At 43.6% G+C, this 22,919-nt stretch overlaps 1 protein-coding gene across 1 annotated transcript in view; it reads left to right on the forward strand.

Annotated features, from left to right (window-relative positions):
• Positions 1–19,966, forward strand: part of LOC138652006 (phospholipase A2 inhibitor and Ly6/PLAUR domain-containing protein-like) — a 69,748-nt gene extending 49,782 nt beyond the window's left edge. The window contains exons 4-5 of the mRNA XM_069742684.1: positions 6,341–6,478; positions 19,384–19,966. Of these exons, the coding sequence (XP_069598785.1) occupies positions 6,341–6,478; positions 19,384–19,577 (332 nt within the window). The 3' untranslated portion in view covers positions 19,578–19,966. The remainder of the gene's footprint in view (positions 1–6,340; positions 6,479–19,383) is intronic.
• Positions 19,967–22,919: the final 2,953 nt, after the last annotated feature.

Consider the following 22,919-nt stretch of genomic DNA (forward strand, 5'->3'; position numbering starts at 1 on the left):
ATTGGTCGCGTGGCGGTCACATGGGCGGCACGCGACCAATCAGAAGCCGGGACGTCATTCCACAGGTCCTGAAGGCGCGCATTTTGAAGAAAGAAGCCGTGCCGGACGCCGGATCCTCCCGCTGATGTCCAGGGGCCGCCGGAGAGGTGAATATAACAATATTTTTTATTTTAATTCTTTATTTTACACTTTAATATGGATCCCAGGGCCTGAAGGAGAGTTTCCTCTCCTTCAGACCCTGGGATCCATGAGGATACATTCCGATACTTGATGTCCCATTGACTTGTATTGGTATCGGATATCGGTATCGGCGATATCCGATATTTTTCGGGTATCGGCCGATACTATCCGATACCGATACTTTCAAGTATCGGACGGTATCGCTCAACACTAGTAAGGATCCTAGTGTCACCCCTGGGGTCTCACAATACTTATATTTCCCAGAGTCACTGACTGATTCTAATTTGAACTTTTATATTTTTTAATTTTTTTAAATAATTTTAAAAACTTTTTTTTTTTTTACTTTTTACTTGCTTCAATATGGCGCCATGGGAGACTAGAAGCTGCGATCATCCAATCTCTTGTGTTACATAGAGCAGGGCGGTAGTAAATATGCTCACTTGGCGGTGCTCATAGCGACACAGGGGTCTACTGCTTACCCCCGGGTTGTCATGCCAACCCATCGGCGACCCACGGTCATGTGACACGGGCGCCGATGGGAGGAGGTAAAGACGCGCTTCCAGCATGTTAAATGCCGCTATCAGCGTTTGACAGCGGCATATAACATGTTAACAGCTGCAGGGAGATCGCTGTTCCACCTACGGCTGTTAGGTGCACATGTCAGCTGATCAGATCATGTGCTGGAAAAGGTGCGAGCAAATCACAACAAATAGGGGGAGGCGTCCAATGGCAGATTGTGTCCGTCATTGGATGTTAAGGGATTAAAGTGCATTTAAATCAAAACTAAATATATATATAATCTCATAAAAGAAAAAAAGATTTTTTAAAGAGGAAACTTTTTTTGCTCTACATTTTTTGATAGAGAGGTAATAGATAATAGAAAGATAATAAATGATACATAGATAGATAGATAGATAGATAGATAATCTATATATATATAATTGTCTAAGGGTTTTTCCGTCTGTCTGTCTGTCTGTCTGTCTGTCCTGGAAATCCCAGCTCTCTGATTGGTCGAGGCCGCCAGGCCTCGACCAATCAGCAACGGGCACAGCGACGATGATGTCATAAAGGACGTAGAAATCCCGTGTCTGATTGGTCGAGGCCGCCAGGCCTCGACCAATCAGCAACGGGCACCGCGACGATGATGTCATAATGGTTGCCATGGCAACGATGATGTCATAAAGGTTGCCTCGATCAATCAGCGACGGACACAGTCTGCCGCGAATTCTGGAATCATCATTGTCCATATATTACAGGGACATGCATATTCTAGAATACCCGATGCGTTAGAATCGGGCCACAGTCTAGTAGATAATAGATAGATAATAGATAGATAATCGATAGATAATAGATAAATAATAGATAGATAATAGATAGATAGATAGATAGATAATAGATAATAGATAGATAGATAATAGATAGATAGAAATAGATAATAGATAGATAGATAGATAGATAGATAGATAGATAGATAGATAGATGGATAGATAGAAAATAGATAATAAAGAGATAATAGACAGATATAGAGAGTTATATAGATAATAGATAGATAGATAATAGACAGATAGATAGATAGATAGATAATAGATAATAGATTGATAGATAATAGATAGATAGATAGATAATTGATAGATAGTAGATAGATAGATAAATAATAGACAAATAGATAATGGATAGATAGATAGATGGATAGATAGATAGATAGATAGATAGATAGATAGATAAATAGATAATAGATAGACATATAATAGATAGATAAGAGAACTAAGTAATGTAATAGATAAACCATTATTTCTTATTTTTAGTGACTCTATAGCGACAGGGTCTGTTCCGCAGGACTGGCGCATAGCAAATGTAGTGCCAATATTCAAAAAGGGCTCTAAAAGTGAACCTGGAAATTATAGGCCAGTAAGTCTAACCTCTATTGTTGGTAAAATATTTGAAGGGTTTCTGAGGGATGTTATTCTGGATTATCTCAATGAGAATAACTGTTTAACTCCATATCAGCATGGGTTTATGAGAAATCGCTCCTGTCAAACCAATCTAATCAGTTTTTATGAAGAGGTAAGCTATAGGCTGGACCACGGTGAGTCATTGGACGTGGTATATCTCGATTTTTCCAAAGCGTTTGATACCGTGCCGCACAAGAGGTTGGTACACAAAATGAGAATGCTTGGTCTGGGGGAAAATGTGTGTAAATGGGTTAGTAACTGGCTTAGTGATAGAAAGCAGAGGGTGGTTATAAATGGTATAGTCTCTAACTGGGTCGCTGTGACCAGTGGGGTACCGCAGGGGTCAGTATTGGGACCTGTTCTCTTCAACATATTCATTAATGATCTGGTAGAAGGTTTACACAGTAAAATATCGATATTTGCAGATGATACAAAACTATGTAAAGCAGTTAATACAAGAGAAGATAGTATTCTGCTACAGATGGATCTGGATAAGTTGGAAACTTGGGCTGAAAGGTGGCAGATGAGGTTTAACAATGATAAATGTAAGGTTATACACATGGGAAGAAGGAATCAATGTCACCATTACACACTGAATGGGAAACCACTGGGTAAATCTGACAGGGAGAAGGACTTGGGGATCCTAGTTAATGATAAACTTACCTGGAGCAGCCAGTGCCAGGCAGCAGCTGCCAAGGCAAACAGGATCATGGGGTGCATTAAAAGAGGTCTGGATACACATGATGAGAGCATTATACTGCCTCTGTACAAATCCCTAGTTAGACCGCACATGGAGTACTGTGTCCAGTTTTGGGCACCGGTGCTCAGGAAGGATATAATGGAACTAGAGAGAGTACAAAGGAGGGCAACAAAATTAATAAAGGGGATGGGAGAACTACAATACCCAGATAGATTAGCGAAATTAGGATTATTTAGTCTAGAAAAAAGACGACTGAGGGGCGATCTAATAACCATGTATAAGTATATAAGGGGACAATACAAATATCTCGCTGAGGATCTGTTTATACCAAGGAAGGTGACGGGCACAAGGGGGCATTCTTTGCGTCTGGAGGAGAGAAGGTTTTTCCACCAACATAGAAGAGGATTCTTTACTGTTAGGGCAGTGAGAATCTGGAATTGCTTGCCTGAGGAGGTGGTGATGGCGAACTCAGTCGAGGGGTTCAAGAGAGGCCTGGATGTCTTCCTGGAGCAGAACAATATTGTATCATACAATTATTAGGTTCTGTAGAAGGACGTAGATCTGGGTATTTATTATGATGGAATATAGGCTGAACTGGATGGACAAATGTCTTTTTTCGGCCTTACTAACTATGTTACTATGTTACTATGTAATAGATACATGATAAATGATAGGTAGATGGATAATATAGATAGATAATAATAATAATAATAATCTTTATTTTTATATAGCGCTAACATATTCCGCAGCGCTTTACAGGTTGCACACATTAACATATATATATATATATATATATACAGTATATAGAAAAATAATAGATAGATGGAAAGATAGAGAGATATATAGATAATAGATATATAGATAGATAGATAGATGCTAGATAGATGATAGATAGATAGATAATAGATAGATAGATAGATAGATAGATAATAGATAGATAGATGATAGTAACATAGTAACATAGTTAGTAAGGCCGAAAAAAGACATTTGTCCATCCAGTTCAGCCTATATTCCATCATAATAAATCCCCAGATCTACGTCCTTCTACAGAACCTAATAATTGTATGATACAATATTGTTCTGCTCCAGGAAGACATCCAGGCCTCTCTTGAACCCCTCGACTGAGTTCGCCATCACCACCTCCTCAGGCAAGCAATTCCAGATTCTCACTGCCCTAACAGTAAAGAATCCTCTTCTATGTTGGTGGAAAAACCTTCTCTCCTCCAGACGCAAAGAATGCCCCCTTGTGCCCGTCACCTTCCTTGGTATAAACAGATCCTCAGCGAGATATTTGTATTGTCCCCTTATATACTTATACATGGTTATTAGATCGCCCCTCAGTCGTCTTTTTTCTAGACTAAATAATCCTAATTTCGCTAATCTATCTGGGTATTGTAGTTCTCCCATCCCCTTTATTAATTTTGTTGCCCTCCTTTGTACTCTCTCTAGTTCCATTATATCCTTCCTGAGCACCGGTGCCCAAAACTGGACACAGTACTCCATGTGCGGTCTAACTAGGGATTTGTACAGAGGCAGTATAATGCTCTCATCATGTGTATCCAGACCTCTTTTAATGCACCCCATGATCCTGTTTGCCTTGGCAGCTGCTGCCTGGCACTGGCTGCTCCAGGTAAGTTTATCATTAACTAGGATCCCCAAGTCCTTCTCCCTGTCAGATTTACCCAGTGGTTTCCCGTTCAGTGTGTAATGGTGACATTGATTCCCTCTTCCCATGTTTATAACTTTACATTTATCATTGTTAAACCTCATCTGCCACCTTTCAGCCCAAGTTTCCAACTTATCCAGATCCATCTGTAGCAGAATACTATCTTCTCTTGTATTAACTGCTTTACATAGTTTTGTATCATCTGCAAATATCGATATTTTACTGTGTAAACCTTCTACCAGATCATTAATGAATATGTTGAAGAGAACAGGTCCCAATACTGACCCCTGCGGTACCCCACTGGTCACAGCGACCCAGTTAGAGACTATACCATTTATAACCACCCTCTGCTTTCTATCACTAAGCCAGTTACTAACCCATTTACACACATTTTCCCCCAGACCAAGCATTCTCATTTTGTGTACCAACCTCTTGTGCGGCACGGTATCAAACGCTTTGGAAAAATCGAGATATACCACGTCCAATGACTCACCGTGGTCCAGTCTATAGCTTACCTCTTCATAAAAACTGATTAGATTGGTTTGACAGGAGCGATTTCTCATAAACCCATGCTGATATGGAGTTAAACAGTTATTCTCATTGAGATAATCCAGAATAACATCCCTCAGAAACCCTTCAAATATTTTACCAACAATAGAGGTTAGACTTACTGGCCTATAATTTCCAGGTTCACTTTTAGAGCCCTTTTTGAATATTGGCACCACATTTGCTATGCGCCAATCCTGCGGAACAGACCCTGTCGCTATAGAGTCACTAAAAATAAGAAATAATGGTTTATCTATTACATTACTTAGTTCTCTTAAGGCCCCTTCACATTAAGCGACGCTGCAGCGATACCGACAACGATCCGGATCGCTGCAGCGTCGCTGTTTGGTCGCTGGAGAGCTGTCACACAGACCGCTCTCCAGCAACCAACGATGCCGGTAACCAGGGTAAACATCGGGTAACTAAGCGCAGGGCCGCGCTTAGTAACCCGATGTTTACCCTGGTTACCATGCTAAAAGTAAAAAAAAACAAACAGTACATACTTACCTACAGCCGTCCGTCCTCCAGCGCTGCGCTCTGCTTCTCTGCTCTCCTCCTGTACTGTCTGGGAGCCGGAAAGCAGAGCGGTGACGTCACCGCTCTGCTTTCCGGCTCACAGACAGTACAGGAGGAGAGCAGAGCACAGCGCTGGAGGACAGACGGCTGTAGGTAAGTATGTACTGTTTGTTTTTTTTTACTTTTAGCATGGTAACCAGGGTAAACATCGGGTTACTAAGCGCGGCCCTGCGCTTAGTTACCCGATGTTTACCCTGGTTACCAGTGAAGACATCGCTGGATCGGTGTCACACACGCCGATCCAGCGATGTCCGCGGGAGATCCAGCGACGAAATAAAGTTCTGGACTTTATTCAGCAACCAACGATCTCCCAGCAGGGGCCTGATCGTTGGTCGCTGTCACACATAACGATTTCATTAACGATATCGTTGCTACGTCACAAATAGCAACGATATCGTTAACAATATCGTTGTGTGTGAAGGTACCTTTAGTACTCGTGGGTGTATTATCTATCATAGATAGATAATAGATAGATAGATAATAGATAGATAATAGATAGATAGATGCTAGATAGATAATAGATAGATAAAAGATAGATAATCGATAGATGGGTAATTATCTCTAGTATCTATCTATATATTATCTATTATCTATCTATTATCTATCTATCTCAATGCGACATTGTCATAGTATAGTAAATCATACAACTATCCCTCTATCCTGTATTCTTTTTACGTGTTATTATAAAATGGCCAAAATAATTCCTCTTTACTCTTTCAGTGCCCCCCGTCAGCACCCGAAGAAATGGCAGAGTTTGCCAATTGTGTTCTGACACCAATGATTCATGTACAGGAACCAAAACCATCGACTGTGTGGGAAGTGAGAGTAAATGTCTTCTCCAAGTCACTAGAATAAAAGGTAACATTATATTATGGAGACCACATAGTGTCCACATTGGCTGCCCTGTAACTGGGATACCGCTGGGTGTATTTCCCCTGCAGACATGTAAGGTGACGTAAGGCGGCTGCAGTGGACGAGCTTCTCGTCTTCCACACCAAGGCACGCTACATGAAAATGGGGGTCCTACCTGTGTGTGTTTTCTCTTTTCACCTGGATGATAGACCTCTGCAGATTGCATGTTGCGGCTATATTACCTCGGCCAGGAGCAGATGTTAAGGAACAAATTGAGGGCAACCAAAGTCCAACATTAAACTTGATTTTACTGAACATGAACTTGATAAGAATTATATACATCAGATCATAAGCACTTTCTTCATAAAGGTTTCTCTATAATTGTGCAGACATGGGCCCTTCTCGGCTTCATTTCTCTTGCTCTTCACACTCTTGCACCTCAAGACAATCCAGCAAACAATATGGGAGACTCTGCCTTCCGTTGAGAGGGCTGCACCGGTTTAGGTGTAACGCTACGGACACTCCCGGCTTCTCTTACTTCCCAGCTGTTTAATGGGGACCCCATTCTTGAGGTACGTTGGATTGACTCCTCACAAGACCCTTGAACATCTGCTGTTTGCCGTAGGAGAGTTTTTGTCCCAAGATAGCGACCATTGCTTTCTTTCCATGGACACAGTTGAGCTTCCTTTCTCCGTAGGTAACTGTTCACTAAAGTGAACAAAGTGCCCAAATTCCAAGAGTTTAATTACTGGGACCGGCTCAAAAAGTGCAATAAGTCAAATCTCAGATGTAATATACCTTTAAGAATATCACAATGGGCATAAAGTGCAAAAAAAGACCACTAGATGGCAATCAAGTATGAAGATGAGACAAACAGCGAGTGCAGCAGATGTAAAGACTGGATTATTAGCACATAATAGAGCGGCTCAGAAACCAGTCAGAGTTCACCTGAGTTTAGAAGATAAAGGCTTGGGCAGCATGTGGAGATGATGGTGTCACGTCAGAGCCTTTGTGGGATGATTATTACTGTTGCTTTCTCTGACCAGTGTTCTCGCTTTCTGGTAAGGATTGCTTAGGGAAACAATGAGACGCCTTTTTGTGTCCTCCCATTATAGAAAGTCCACCCAACTAGTCCAGAAAGACGCTTTCCAGGTGCTGACAGATTGCAAAACTATCATCTTTTAAGTGTCACACCCTGACGTTTTTGGAGGTCCCAATTTTTACATCTTTCTGTCTTTTTATACAATATATTCTGTTTTTAACATTATGCTAATATATATAAAAAAATTATTTTATTCACTTATTTCGAGTCACTTCATACCTTATTAGGTAACCTTTGTAAGCATCTATGTATGTATGTATGTACGTCGCGCTTAGCACAGCCACATAGTATATAGCACAGCCACGTAGTATATAGCACAGCCAGCCATGCAGTATATAGCACAGCGACGTAGTATATAACACAGCCATGTAGTATATAACACAGACGGCCAGGTAGTATATAGCAAAGCCATGTAGTATATAGGACAGCCACATAGTATATAGCAGCCACATAGTATACAGCAGCCACATAGTATATAGCACAGCTCACGTAACACAGACAGCCATGTAGTATATACCTCAGCCACGTAGTATATAGCAGCCACATAGTATATAGCAGCCACGTAGTATATAACACAGCCCACATAGTATATAACACAGCCCACGTAATATATAGCACAGCCCACGCAGTATATAACATAGGCCACGTAGTATATAACACAGCCCATGCAGTATATAACACTGCCCAAGTAGTATATAGCAGCCAGGCAGTATATAACACAGCCCACATAATATATAGCACAGCGCACGTAGTATATAACACAGCCCACGTAGTATATAAAACAGGCCACACAGTATTTAACACAGCCCACACAGTTTATAACACTGCCCACGTAGTATATTGCAGCCAGGCAGTAAATAACAGCCCGCGTAATATATAGCACAGCCCACATAGTATATAACACAGCCACATAGTATATAGCTGCCACATAGTATATAGCACAGCTCACATAACACAGACAGACACGTAGTATATACCACAGCCACTTAGTATATAGCACCCACATATTATATAGCAGCCACATAGTATATAACACAGCCCACGCAGTATATATCACAGCCTACGTAATATATAGCAAAACCCACGCAGTATATAACACAGGCCACGTAGTATATAACACAGCCCACACAGTATATAACACTGCCCAAGTAGTACAGAGCAGACAGGCAGTATATTACACAGCCCATGTAATATATAGCACAGCCCATGTAGTATATAACACAGCCCACATAGTATATAACACAGCCCACACAGTATATAACACAGCCCACACAGTATATAACACAGCCCACACAGTATATAATACAGCCCATGTAGTATATAGCAGTGTGGGTGCCATATCCTTGTTAACAAAATAAATTAAAATAAAAAATAGTTATATACTCACCTTCCAGCGTCCAACGAAGCTGTCCCGATGCGCGCGATGCCGCCGCCAGCTTCCGTTCCCAGTGATGCATTGTGAAATTACCCAGATGACTTAGCGGTGTCGCGTGCATCGGTGGATGTCGGAAGGTGAGAATAGCACAATTTTTTATTTTTTTTAATTATTTTTAACATTATATCTTTTAACTACTGATGCTGCATAGGCAGCATCAATAGTAAAAAGTTGGTATGGGATGGGGCGACACACTGACAATGACTGGAGGGGAATTGGGAGGGGGCACTGACTGGAGGAGAGTAGGGAAGGGCTAATTCACGGCCGGACTAATCCTGTTGCTGATTGGTCACGGCCTGCTGGCCGCAACCAATCAATGACGCAGGATTTCCGTTACAGACAGGCAGCACGGTGGCGCAGTGGTTAGCACTGCAGCCTTGCCACGCTGGAGTCCTGGGTTCAAGCCCCACTAAGGACAACATCTGCAAAGAGTTTGTATGTTCTCTTCGTGTTTGCGTGGGTTTCCTCCGGGTACTCCGGTTTCCTCCCACATTCCAAAGACATAGTGATAGGGAATTTAGATTGTGAGCCCCAACGGGGACAGCAACAATAATGTGTGCAACCTGTAAAGCGCTGCGGAATATGTTAGCGCTATATAAAAATAAAGATTATTATTATTACAGACAAACAGACAGACAAACAGACGGCAGTACCCCTTAGACGATTATATAGATAGATGTCCTCTGGTCTTCCCTCTTCACACACAACACACTATAACATGTCAGTCTGCCAACTGTTAAACCTTAGGTCTGTCTCTGCTGAACTTTGAGCTCTATTTTACTCTCTATCAGGAAGTCATCTTCTTACTTCCCACATAGCCCCTCCCTTTCTGGGTTGGTCCCAACTATTAACTGTATTCCCCAACTAAACACGTGCAAATTATTAAACAGACAAAATCACATTTAAACAGTGCAATGCATTATATCAAAGCACCACTGATTGGCAGTTTTCTCTGTGCACTGTGCATTGGCAGAAAGCAGCCAATCAGTGCTGTGGGAGGGGTTATACAGTGCACAACATTTAGAGAACTGCTAGATCTGCAACAGAGAAAACAGTGATTTTATCAAAACTACAGCAAGCAGCCAAATAAATGACACATCACTGGAATCAAGATCTTTCTCTACATCATGCTACTCCCAGATTAGGAAACAAAATTCTTGTGACAGATCACATTTAAGCCTAAACTGGGGCTTTCAACACTTAGAATTAATTCCACAGCCTACTTATTGACTTATACAGGTCCTTCTCAAAAAATTAGCATATAGTGTTAAATTTCATTATTTACCATAATGTAATGATTACAATTAAACTTTCATATATTATAGATTCATTATCCACCAACTGAAATTTGTCAGGTCTTTTATTGTTTTAATACTGATGATTTTGGCATACAACTCCTGATAACCCAAAAAACCTGTCTCAATAAATTAGCATATCAAGAAAAGGTTCTCTAAACGACCTATTACCCTAATCTTCTGAATCAACTAATTAACTCTAAACACATGCAAAAGATACCTGAGGCTTTTATAAACTCCCTGCCTGGTTCATTACTCAAAACCCCCATCATGGGTAAGACTAGCGACCTGACAGATGTCAAGAAGGCCATCATTGACACCCTCAAGCAAGAGGGTAAGACCCAGAAAGAAATTTCTCAACAAATAGGCTGTTCCCAGAGTGCTGTATCAAGGCACCTCAATGGTAAGTCTGTTGGAAGGAAACAATGTGGCAGAAAACGCTGTACAACGAGAAGAGGAGACCAGACCCTGAGGAAGATTGTGGAGAAGGACCGATTCCAGACCTTGGGGAACCTGAGGAAGCAGTGGACTGAGTCTGGTGTGGAAACATCCAGAGCCACCGTGCACAGGCGTGTGCAGGAAATGGGCTACAGGTGCCGCATTCCCCAGGTAAAGCCACTTTTGAACCATAAACAGTGGCAGAGGCGCCTGACCTGGGCTACAGAGAAGCAGCACTGGACTGTTGCTAAGTGGTCCCAAGTACTTTTTTCTGATGAAAGCAAATTTTGCATGTCATTCGGAAATCAAGGTGCCAGAGTCTGGAGGAAGACTGGGGAGAAGGAAATGCCAAAATGCCTGAAGTCCAGTGTCAAGTACCCACAGTCAGTGATGGTGTGTGGTGCCATGTCAGCTGCTGGTGTTGGTCCACTGTGTTTCATCAAGGGCAGGGTCAATGCAGCTAGCTATCAGGAGATTTTGGAGCACTTCATGCTTCCATCGGCTGAAATGCTTTATGGAGATGAAGATTTCATTTTTCAGCACGACCTGGCACCTGCTCACAGTGCCAAAACCACTGGTAAATGGTTTACTGACCATGGTATTACTATGCTCAATTGGCCTGCCAACTCTCCTGACCTGAACCCCATAGACAATCTGTGGGATATTGTGAAGAGAAAGTTGAGAGACGCAAGACCCAACACTCTGGATGAGCTTAAGGCCGCTATTGAAGCATCCTGGGCCTCCATAACATCTCAGCAGTGTCACAGGCTGATTGCCTCCATGCCACGCCGCATTGAAGCAGTCATTTCTGCCAAAGGATTCCCGACCAAGTATTGAGTGCATAACTGAACATTATTATTTGTTGGTTTTTTTGTTTGTTATTAAAAAACACTTTTATTTGATTGGATGGGTGAAATATGCTAATTTATTGAGACAGGTTTTTTGGGTTATCAGGAGTTGTATGCCAAAATCATCAGTATTAAAACAATAAAAGACCTGACAAATTTCAGTTGGTGGATAATGAATCTATAATATATGAAAGTTTAATTGTAATCATTACATTATGGTAAATAATGAAATTTAACACTATATGCTAATTTTTTGAGAAAGACCTGTATAGTGCCATTAATTCCACAGACATCATCATCACTGTCCCCATTGGAGCTCACAATCTAAATTTCCTATCAGTATGTGTTTGGACTGTGGGAGTAAATCGGAGAACCAGGAGTAAACCCACGCAAACATCTGGAGAACATACAAACTCCTTGTAGATGTTGTCCTTGGTGGGATTTGAGGTCCCCAGTGCTGCAAGGCTGCAGTCGTAACCACCGAGCTGCCCCTACTACTAACATAGTAACATAGTTAGTGAGGCCGAAAAAAGCCATTTGTCCATCCAGTTCAGCCTATATTCCGTCAGAATAAATCCCCAGATCTACGTCCTTCTAAAGAACCTAATAACTGGAAGATACAATATTGTTCTGCTCCAGGAAGACATCCAGGCCTCTCTTGAACCCCTCGACTGAATTTGCCATCACCACCTCCTCAGGGAATGAATTCCAGATCCAGAAGGACATTTTTTTGCTTCCCCCCAAGAACCAACTGTCGTTAGAAACTGTAGTTTGTAAATCAATGTCTAACTTTGGAAAAATCTTTAGGTGATAACTAGTGTTGAGCATTTCGATACTGCAAGTATCGGGTATCGGCCGATATTTGCTGTATCGGAATTCCGATACCGAGTTCCGATATTTTTGCAATATCGGAAATCGGAATCGGAAGTGTTCCCAGTCATCTTCGGCATGTGCGGTGCGTGTGGTTCCCAGGGTCTGGAGGAGAGGAAACTCTCCTTCAGGCCCTGGGATCCATATTCATGTAAAAAATAAAGAATAAAAATAAAAAATATGGCTATACTCACCCCTCTGAAGGACCCTGGCTGTCACCGCTGCGAGCGTCTGCCTCCGTTCCTGAGAATGCAGAGAGTGAAGGACCTTCGATGACGTCACGGTCACATGAGCGGTCACGTGACCACGACGTCATCGAAGGTCCTCCACTCACTGCATTCTTAGGAACGGAGGCAGACGCTCGCAGCGGTGACAGCCAGGGTCCTTCAGAGGGGTGAGTATAGCCATATTTTTTATTTTTATTCTTTATTTTTTACATGAATACGGATCCCAGGGCCTGAAGGAGAGTTTCCTCTCCTCCAGACCCTGGGAACCATCCAGGATATTAATAATAATCTTTATTTTTATATAGCGCTAACATATTCTGCAGCGCTTTACAGTTTGCGCACATTATCATTGCTGTCCCTGATGGGGCTCAGAATCTAAAATTCCTATCAGTATGTCTTTGGAATGTGGGAGGAAACCGGAGCACTCGGAGGAAACCCACGCAAACACGGAGAGAACATACAAACTCTTTGCAGATGTTGTCCTGGGTGGGATTAGAACCCAGGACTCCAGCACTGCAAGGCTGCAGTGCTAACCACTGCGCCACCGTGCTGCCCATGGATAGCTTCCGATACTTGTGTCCCATTGACTTGCATTGGTATCGGGTATCGGTATCGGCGATATCCAATATTTTTTGGATATCGGCCGATACCATCCGATCAGAGGCGTAGCTAGAGCTTTTGCCGCCCGGGGCTGTTCCCGAGTTTGGCGCCCCCCCTTCCGGCTCAATACACACCATAGGTTACCAAAAATGGATTTCCTGTTTTGTAGAACTTAAACTGGGCCTAATGGTGTCACCCCCACATGCCACACCTGTGACTTAATACCACCACACCATGACCAGGCCACATAGTGACCGAATAATACTACATACAAGGGACAAATACCACAACACCATTTCCAGACCACATATTACCACCACATAGTGACTGAATACTACAATACTGATCAGTAATAAAAAAAAAAAACACAATACTATCACCATAAGTGCCAGTATTCACAGGAGATCTGTACTTAGTATGCAGTGTCTGTGTAGAGGTAATACAGAGATCACTGGTGACATTATACACAGGACCTCTATATAGTATACAGTGTATAGTGTCAGTGTATAGGTAACACTGACTCACCAGTGTCGTCTCTAGGTGAAGTCCTTCATCTTTCATCCAGCACAGACCGCCATCATTCCTTCCAGCCAGGACTCGTTTCTGCAGGAAATAACACAGTTATCTCGAGCTCCGCTTGCAGAACACATTACTTAATTTTTCACAACTTCTACATTACAACACGAAGAAAAAGGTGACATAGTGTCACTCTGCACAGTAACAGGACCGCCCCCCCATTTAAAACAGTATACTCAAAAATAAAATAAATACATCACTGCAGTAATAATATCCCTTAATTAGCCCCTATGGTAACACTATTCCCCACCCTGGCCCCGTTTATCTCATTCCTGGCTCCAGCCATATATTCTCCCATCCTACACTGAGTATCCATTCTACCCCATATGATCTCCCCATCCTGCCCCACCAGCCTCCATCGTATCCGTCCTGCCCCATGATCCAATCCTGCCCCGTGTCTCCAATCATGCCCCGTATCTACATTCTGCCCATGCCTCAAGTCCTGCCCCCAGTGTGTCCAGCATATTACCCCCATGTTGTCCAGAAATCTGCCCCAGTGCGTCCAGCATATTACCCCCATGTTGTCCAGCAATCTGCCCCAGTATGTCCAGCACTGCCCCCAGTGTGTCCAGCAATCTGCCCCAGTGTCCAGCATTGCCCCAGTGTGTCCAGCAGTCTGCCCCAGTGTGTCCAGCATATTACCCCCAGTGTCCAGCATTGCCCCAGTGTGTCCAGCATATTACCCCCAGTGTGTCCAGCAATCTGCCCCAGTGTCCAGCATTGCCCCAGTGTGTCCAGAAGTCTGCCCCAGGGTCTCCAGCATTGCCTCAATGTGTCCAGAAATCTGCCCCAGGGTCTCCAGTATTGCCCCAGTGTGTCCAGCAATCTGCCCCATGGTCTCCTGTATTGCCCCAGTGTGTCCAGCATTCTGCCCCATGGTCTCCAGTATTGCCCCGGTGTGTCCAGCAATCTGCCCCATGGTCTCCAGTATTGCCCCGGTGTGTCCAGCAATCTGCCCCATGGTCTCCAGTATTGCCCCAGTATGTCCAGAAGTCTGCCCCAGGGTCTCCAGCATTGCCTCAATGTGTCCTGAAATCTGCCCCATGGTCTCCAGTATTCAGTGTGTCCAGCAATCTGCCCCATAGTCTCCTGTATTGCCCCAGTGTGTCCAGCATTCTGCCCCATGGTCTCCAGTATTGCCCCAGTGTGTCCAGCATTCTGCCCCATGGTCTCCAGTATTGCCCCAGTGTGTCCAGCAATCTGCCCTATAGTCTCCTGTATTGCCCCGGTGTGTCCAGCATTCTGCCCCATGGTCTCCAGTATTGCCCCAGTGTGTCCAGCAATCTGCCCCATAGTCTCCTGTATTGCCCCAGTGTGTCCAGCATTCTGCCCCATGGTCTCCAGTATTGCCCCAGTGTGTCCAGCATTCTGCCCCATGGTCTCCAGTATTGCCCCAGTGTGTCCAGCAATCTGCCCCATAGTCTCCTGTATTGCCCCAGTGTGTCCAGCATTCTGCCCCATGGTCTCCACTATTGCCCCAGTGTGTCCAGCATTCTGCCCCATGGTCTCCTGTATTGCCCCAGTGTGTCCAGCATTCTGCCCCATGGTCTCCAGTATTGCCCCAGTGTGTCCAGCAATCTGCCCCATAGTCTCCTGTATTGCCCCAGTGTGTCCAGCATTCTGCCCCATGGTCTCCAGTATTGCCCCAGTGTGTCCAGCATTCTGCCCCATGGTCTCCAGTATTGCCCCAGTGTGTCCAGCAATCTGCCCCATAGTCTCCTGTATTGCCCCAGTGTGTCCAGCATTCTGCCCCATGGTCTCCAGTATTGCCCCAGTGTGTCCAGCAATCTGCCCCATGGTCTCCAGTATTGCCCCAGTGTGTCCAGCAATCTGCCCCATGGTCTCCAGTATTGCCCCAGTGTGTCCAGCATTCTGCCCCATGGTCTCCAGTATTGCCCCAGTGTGTCCAGCAATCTGCCCCATGGTCTCCAGTATTGCCCCAGTGTGTCCAGCATTGCCCCCAGACAGTCAGACATAAAGAAAAAAAAAAAAAAAAAAGTAAAATCCTCACCTCTCCCGTTCCTAGCGCAGGTCCGGTGCGGTGCAGCCAGTCAGCGTCTCTCCGGCTCTGCGACGCTCAGGACAGAGAGGCTGAGCGGCGCGCACAGTGATGACGTCATCGCGCCCTCTGCTCTGAGACGTCGCAGAGTCAGAGGACGCTGAAGCCGCAGGAACCAGGAGAGGTGAGTATTAGAGCGGGGGGGGGGGGTTGCCCGGTCGTGGCGGTGGACGGCGCCGCCCGAAGATTTAAAGGGGCGTCTCTCTCCTCCTGCAGCGCCGGCCACCCCCCGCATTGTGCCGCCCGGGGCGGACCGCCCCCCCCCGCACCCCCTTCCTACGCCACTGCATCCGATACCGATACCTTTGAATATCGGAAGGTATCGCTCAACACTAGTTATAACCTACCAGGCAGATTCCTCTGTGAACAGATCTATTTTGGACTTTAGGTCCTCACCACCTTTATAGTTATCTGTTCAAGGTACTGCACCTTTTAAGAACTGTACAAGGACTCTGTCTGATCGCCTGCTGCGGTAAGCAACTTCTTCTGGCTCAAGTGGGTTACTTTTTTTAACCAGATATTCACTAACTGAGGGGTTTCTACTTTTTCTTCGGTGTTTCGATGGGACAGGGAAATAGAGACCACAGGGGTCCACATTCACTTCAAAGTAGGAGCTATAGGGTATAGGTGATGATTAGGCACTTATTTGATTGGAAGAGCCTTACACATACCCCCAAATCAAACAGACGCTAAATATGTATTGTATTGCGTCCAGATAATTAACATAGTTTGCACATGTTCTACGCTAGATATACAAAGAAAACCATATAGAGGAAATGCGTATTAAGAACAAATTCTTTATTTGAAATAAATATAAACAGAATATATACTGAAGACCATAGAAAAGCATAAAAAGTTAAAAAAGTCTGGTAGCCAACAAAGTGCTCGAAATATGAGCCAAGTAAATATATGCGGCACCCCTCCTGGACAAACAGCATTACTAGTACCTGATAGTCCACATAACAATGTGTTCGTACCCCTGGCACACATCCATATAGTAATTTTAAAGAGCAATCCTTAGAGTAACCTATCGGCCAAAATGGCACATCTAAATGCTCCTACTCAATAATGTCCATAATTATAAGGGTAGTATATGCCAGTATACTCACACGGAGATGATAGTTCTTGCTGATGTCCAGGAGATGGTGCCACAGCCCCTACGCGCGTTTCGGCGGCGTGCCTTCGTCAGGGGAAGTGGCATCATACTCCCAGAGTGCTCCTTTTAAACCACAATGGACCAATCACCAAGTTGTTTATTTGTGTCACATGATCCTATACCAAAAGGAAGTCGTGGACATGTGACACGGCCGCATTGCATATCGGTATCTGTAGTCCCGTATGGTAATAATACCTCCCGTGGTTTTTGCAAAGAGGGACGCACACATCATCGGCGATCACAGGGCCGGCCGGAAACAGTAGGCGCGCCCATAGTGGCCGACGACATGGTGAGCACAGGGTCCCCGACCGCGCGGCCGCATACGGAAGGAGACCCCGCCCACCAGTCCGTCCTCCACACATGACGCGCACCACCACCGGCCACTCCCCGGGACGCCAAGGCGCATGCGCCCCGATCATCGCACTCCATAGATGGACTACAAGTCTCTCAAAGGTGGAGATAGGGACATCTTCCGTCTCCACATACCCAAATACTGGTAGGTGATAGGTCCCCTCTCATATAAATCCCGAACATGCATAAACAAACCTCAATATAATCAATAAGGCGATATATGAAAATACAGACAATACATTTAAAATAGATCAAATTATGGTCTATAGGAGACATAAGTATAAATACCAATAATAACAAAACAGAGGGAAGCAAAAGAGGCATAACCCCAAAGAGAGTGAAACTGGGTCTACTAAAGTATAGCAGATCCAATACACATGTAATTCTATCTCAGAATGGCCTCCAATAGTGTATATACAAAAATAAATGTAAAGGAAGAGTGCATATCTGCATATCTATATCTACCCATAGTCTGCGCAAATATACATGTGCAGAGGCAGAGCCGTTAGTCATAGCCATCTACCAAAAATATACACATATATCCGTGAGAACAGTGCAAGAGGTGTAATATGACTATTATGAATAAAAAGACCAATAAGACGGTCATATCAGTACCGAAAAATACATAAAACCGTGATGTCACAATAAAAATGTAATAAAGTGCAATCAGTGCTGGTGAAAAAAACCCCCATGGTTCATTATCTCTACCCTACAGTTACAACTGTAGCGTATCCCTATAGACCTTCACACACATAGCATTCCGAGAAAATTCATATTGGAGTAAAGCACATCACATAGATGAACGTCATTGTAGGCCAGGCGATAGTTCTCTCCTATCTCGCAAATTACATTTAGTCCACAAGTGGTTAGTCCATATTGATATCTTTGGTAATAGTTCATAAATATTGTTATGTCCGTTTTCCACAGGGACACTCAATCATCGTGGACATCAGCAAGAACTATCATCTCCGTGTGAGTATACTGGCATATACTACCCTTATAATTATGGACATTATTGAGTAGGAGCATTTAGATGTGCCATTTTGGCCGATAGGTTACTCTAAGGATTGCTCTTTAAAATTACTATATGGATGTGTGCCAGGGGTACGAACACATTGTTATGTGGACTATCAGGTACTAGTAATGCTGTTTGTCCAGGAGGGGTGCCGCATATATTTACTTGGCTCATATTTCGAGCACTTTGTTGGCTACCAGACTTTTTTAACTTTTTATGCTTTTCTATGGTCTTCAGTATATATTCTGTTTATATTTATTTCAAATAAAGAATTTGTTCTTAATACGCATTTCCTCTATATGGTTTACTTATTTGATTGGGTAAATCAAAATTTTAAATTGTTTTAGTCACAAGACAACCCATTGTGATCGGTTGGGATCTGATAGTGATACTTCCATGATCAACAGATCAACAAAGCTCAACCCAGTTTCAACATGGCCTCTCACTGATATTTAGCACCAGATGAACCACCTTTCTCTAGAAAGGACCTAAACAACCGAACCAAGACACCGCAGGAAGAAAAAAGTAGTGTTTTGCCCTAATCTGTGGCTGGCCTTAGGTTTTGACCCTCACAGGGGACTGGAGATAACGTTTCTGAAGGACTGAAGCTTTCATTGTTTGGTTTCCAGTAGACAAATGTTGGTGCAACATCAAACCATCTGGGAGGTCCGTAGAAATATGAATAACAACTATGGTAACTTGAATGTCGTCAGTGGTTTAGGCATAGGGGAGCTTAGGAAGAAGTCACATACAGTTATCAATGCTAGAGGAGCTTTGGTTCCTTTGTAAAAGAAGAAGAACGAAGCCTTGAAAATTGCCCGTGGCCGGTAGAAGACCATTTACAGGTTTTTGGAGTTTTGGTGGCACGTCCGAATCATGTAGTGGTTTCTTATTGTGTCTCGTTTCCATCTTAATATGTATCTCTATATTTCTGGGCAGAATCCCCTGACAATGTGGAATCCTTCCGTGGATGTAGTACAAGAAGCATCTGTGAGATCGGAAACCAGAATATGAGTATTGGGATCCTGAGCATGGAGTCGACTTACCATTGCAGTGGTGGAGCCATCACCGTGTTCCGAGGGTCGGACTTTTCTTTAATTGTTGCTCTCGTGCTGATGTTACTCCAGGTTTAATGGAATTTACTGATCCAAGTATATAACATGGGGAAAAAAAACATTTTTAGGAGCTTTCTTAATTATATCTGCTCTGAAAATGTGATGACCACCACCATGTTCACCATCATAGCTACCACAGGAGACGTTTGATATTCACGCATTGTAGCTAGGTGGCAACATGACCATGTAGATCTATCCTGCTGATACAGCAGCATTGACAGAAATTCCAAATCAGGACTTAAGGAAATTAGATTTATTACCCCTTTAAGAAATGCAATGGCAGCCATATTGGTTGTCACTTGAAACACATGCACGTAAAAAAAAAACACCAAGAAATATGCAGGAAAACAATTTAGGATTGTCCAAAGCTTCTCCTCTTGACCTCTTGCGTTTCATTATGATCAGTCTTTAAATTTTTTAATAAAGTTGTTTGTAATAAAAAAATTTGTTTTCGCCTTTTGTTGTGTTTTTCTTGATTTATGACCTATTTGTAAATTCTGTACAACTAGTCACTGAAACCAAAATGGACAAAAAACAAACACGTAGGGTTTGATTCACCACTTGCATTCTATTTTTTTAGTCATTTTTGAGTCACTCTTGTCTTTTCGGATTTGTTATTGTTTTTATGGAATTACATTTTTCAAACTAATGCAAAAAGTCATGGGGTCCATCAAAATTAGCCACAAAAATCTGGATTAAATAACTACTCCCACAATGGGAATGAACAGAAAACAAACATTGATCCGAGTGACAGATCAAACTTGTCAATGCATGTCTATAGGTCTGTAAAAAAAAATTGACAGCATTTGGAAGCCATCCGGGATTTTGGTGTGGGGTGACATAATGTATGGTAGCCGGAACCCTTTATTTTTCATTCTGGGTGCACTAACAGCTCGGGAGACACAATTTCTCTGCTCTACTGCTCCCAGTTCTGTAGACCACAAGTTAATTTATGCCTGCGGTCTACAGACAGTTAGAGTGCTACAGGGACAGAAGTGCCGGTGCCCTCACTGCATGCCAGTATTTCGGGACTCTAATGTCAAGTGCTTGTGCCGCCACTTTGTAGAAGGATTCATCAGGATCCTGGATTAGGTGAGTATATGATGTTTTTATTTTAATCAAAATGTGTGATACAACCGTTGAGGCATTATAAAGTCTTGAGACCCCTCATACATTTTAAGAGCTAGTGTGGGTGTTCTGTCTCCGCCATCTAATATTGTTGCCCTGATTATTTGCTTGCATAATTGCAGTTTCCTCAGTATACAGTATTGATATATTCATGCCTTTATTCATCTGTGATGCTTTGGCTCCCTCTAGCGGCCAGAATTATGTTGGCAGTTCAATCTTGTTTTTGTATTATCCATGTCTGATTCTCCTCCTCCTTTGCAATGCATTATGGTAGCTCAGCCTCCATTTCCCTCCATTTTTCCTTTCACTTTCCATCCTCAGTCTGCCTTCAAGGAAAGACGCTTCACTTCATCCCCCTTGCGATTGCATTGCCGGTATGTCTTTATGCTTCCTATAGATATTTCTGCTCCATATTAGCCTAGCCTAGCCAGTTGTACTCCCAGTTCAGTTACTAGCTTCCTAAATGTTATGCATAATGTACCTCATGTGTAGTATGTATCTGTTCTATACCATGCACTGATTCTATTTATATCATTGTTCACAGTTTCACCGCATCAATATACCACTACGTTTAATAAAGCACAGACTCAACCACAGTCTCCTTATTGGACCCCGGTATAGCGGTTTAGCTGACTGTATAGCTACGTATGAGCCTGCCTCAGCTAGTGAGGACAGAACAGTGAAACGGCAGCCATCCAACTAGTGGGATTCATCAGTGAAACGGCAGCTATCCAACTAGTGGGATTCAAGTCACCGGCTACTCAGAGACTAAATACAGCTACAGCAATCTCTGCACAGCCAAGCACTTTCCCAAGACACCATGTCTCACAAATCACATAGGACAAGATCTGCTACTTGCGTCTCCTCAAAGACAACATCCATCAGCAGCGCTGTCGCCATTGCCCGCGCAATTGCTGAAGCTGCCAAAATACGAGGGAGCTTTGCTGACCAAGAGATGCAACTTAAATTAGAAAAAGCACGCATAGATGAAGAGAGAGCCGATCAAGAGATAAGGTCGCAGTTAGAGAAGGCACGTGTGGATGCCGCCTTAGAAAGCCTAGCAGCAAAAAGGGAAGCTGCCGCAGCCCTCGCCGAAGCAGAATCGCTAGAAGCCGCGCAAAATCCCAAGCTGCATAGCCAAAGCAGTACGTCGAGTCTGGAGTTTCCACTGCAAGACTCACCACAACGCACATCTCAGTATGTTAATGACCTTCCTGATCCAAACTATAACCCTGAACCAGTACCAAAACCAGAATGCGACACCTCCAGCGAAGTGAGCGAGAGTCGTCATGAGGCTCAGGACAGAAACAAACTTGAAAATGTGAGGCAAATCAACTCTGCTAATGACTACCTTGCCCCTCATCAGGTAACCAACGTGGATCACCCTGCTGACGCACCGTACATCAGGCCGAAGCAATACGACACCGGCTGGTGCCACCATGAGGACACTAACAGGTACGAACGCACCTCACATCACTATCAGGGCGACCAATCACCAGTATACTCTGCTGACAACCGGTTCACGACAGAATTTGCCAAGTTCTTCACACGACGTGAACTGGTTGCCAAGGGACTCATGAAATTCACTGACCGAGCTGAAGGTTACAGAGCTTGGAAAGCTTCCTTCCAAAATGTCATTAGAGACTTGGGGCTACAACACAGGGAAGAGATAGACCTGTTAGTCAAATACCTGGGAGAAGAGTCAGTCAAACACGCAGTAAGGATCAGAGACATTAATATAAACCGCCCTGAGACTGGCCTCAAAGAGATCTGGAAAAGGCTGGATGAGTGTTACGGCTCAGCAGAAGTAATAGAAAGAGCCTTGTTCAAAAGAATCGATGACTTTCCTAAAATATCTAACAAAGGTCTCCAGAAACTTAGAGAGCTAAGCGACTTGCTAAAGGAAGTCCAAGTTGCCAAATACGAGGACGACCTACAGGGACTTGCATTTCTCGACACAGCCAGAGGTGTTAACCCTATAGTCCAGAAGTTGCCCTACAATCTACAGGAGAGGTGGCTCACACATGGTTCCACGTACAAATACAAACACAGCGTTCCATTCCCTCCCTTCTCCGTTTTTGTTGACTTCATACACCAACAAACAAGAATTAGAAACGATCCCAGCTTTGACTTTGCAATACCATATGCCACACCGTCACCACCTGCAAATCCACGCAGAACATCTGTGGAAGTACACAAGACTTATGTTTCTTCTCCAGGTTCTAATTACAG

This window comes from Ranitomeya imitator, chromosome 10, assembly GCF_032444005.1.
Source record: "Ranitomeya imitator isolate aRanImi1 chromosome 10, aRanImi1.pri, whole genome shotgun sequence".
NCBI classification, from domain to species: domain Eukaryota; kingdom Metazoa; phylum Chordata; class Amphibia; order Anura; family Dendrobatidae; genus Ranitomeya; species Ranitomeya imitator.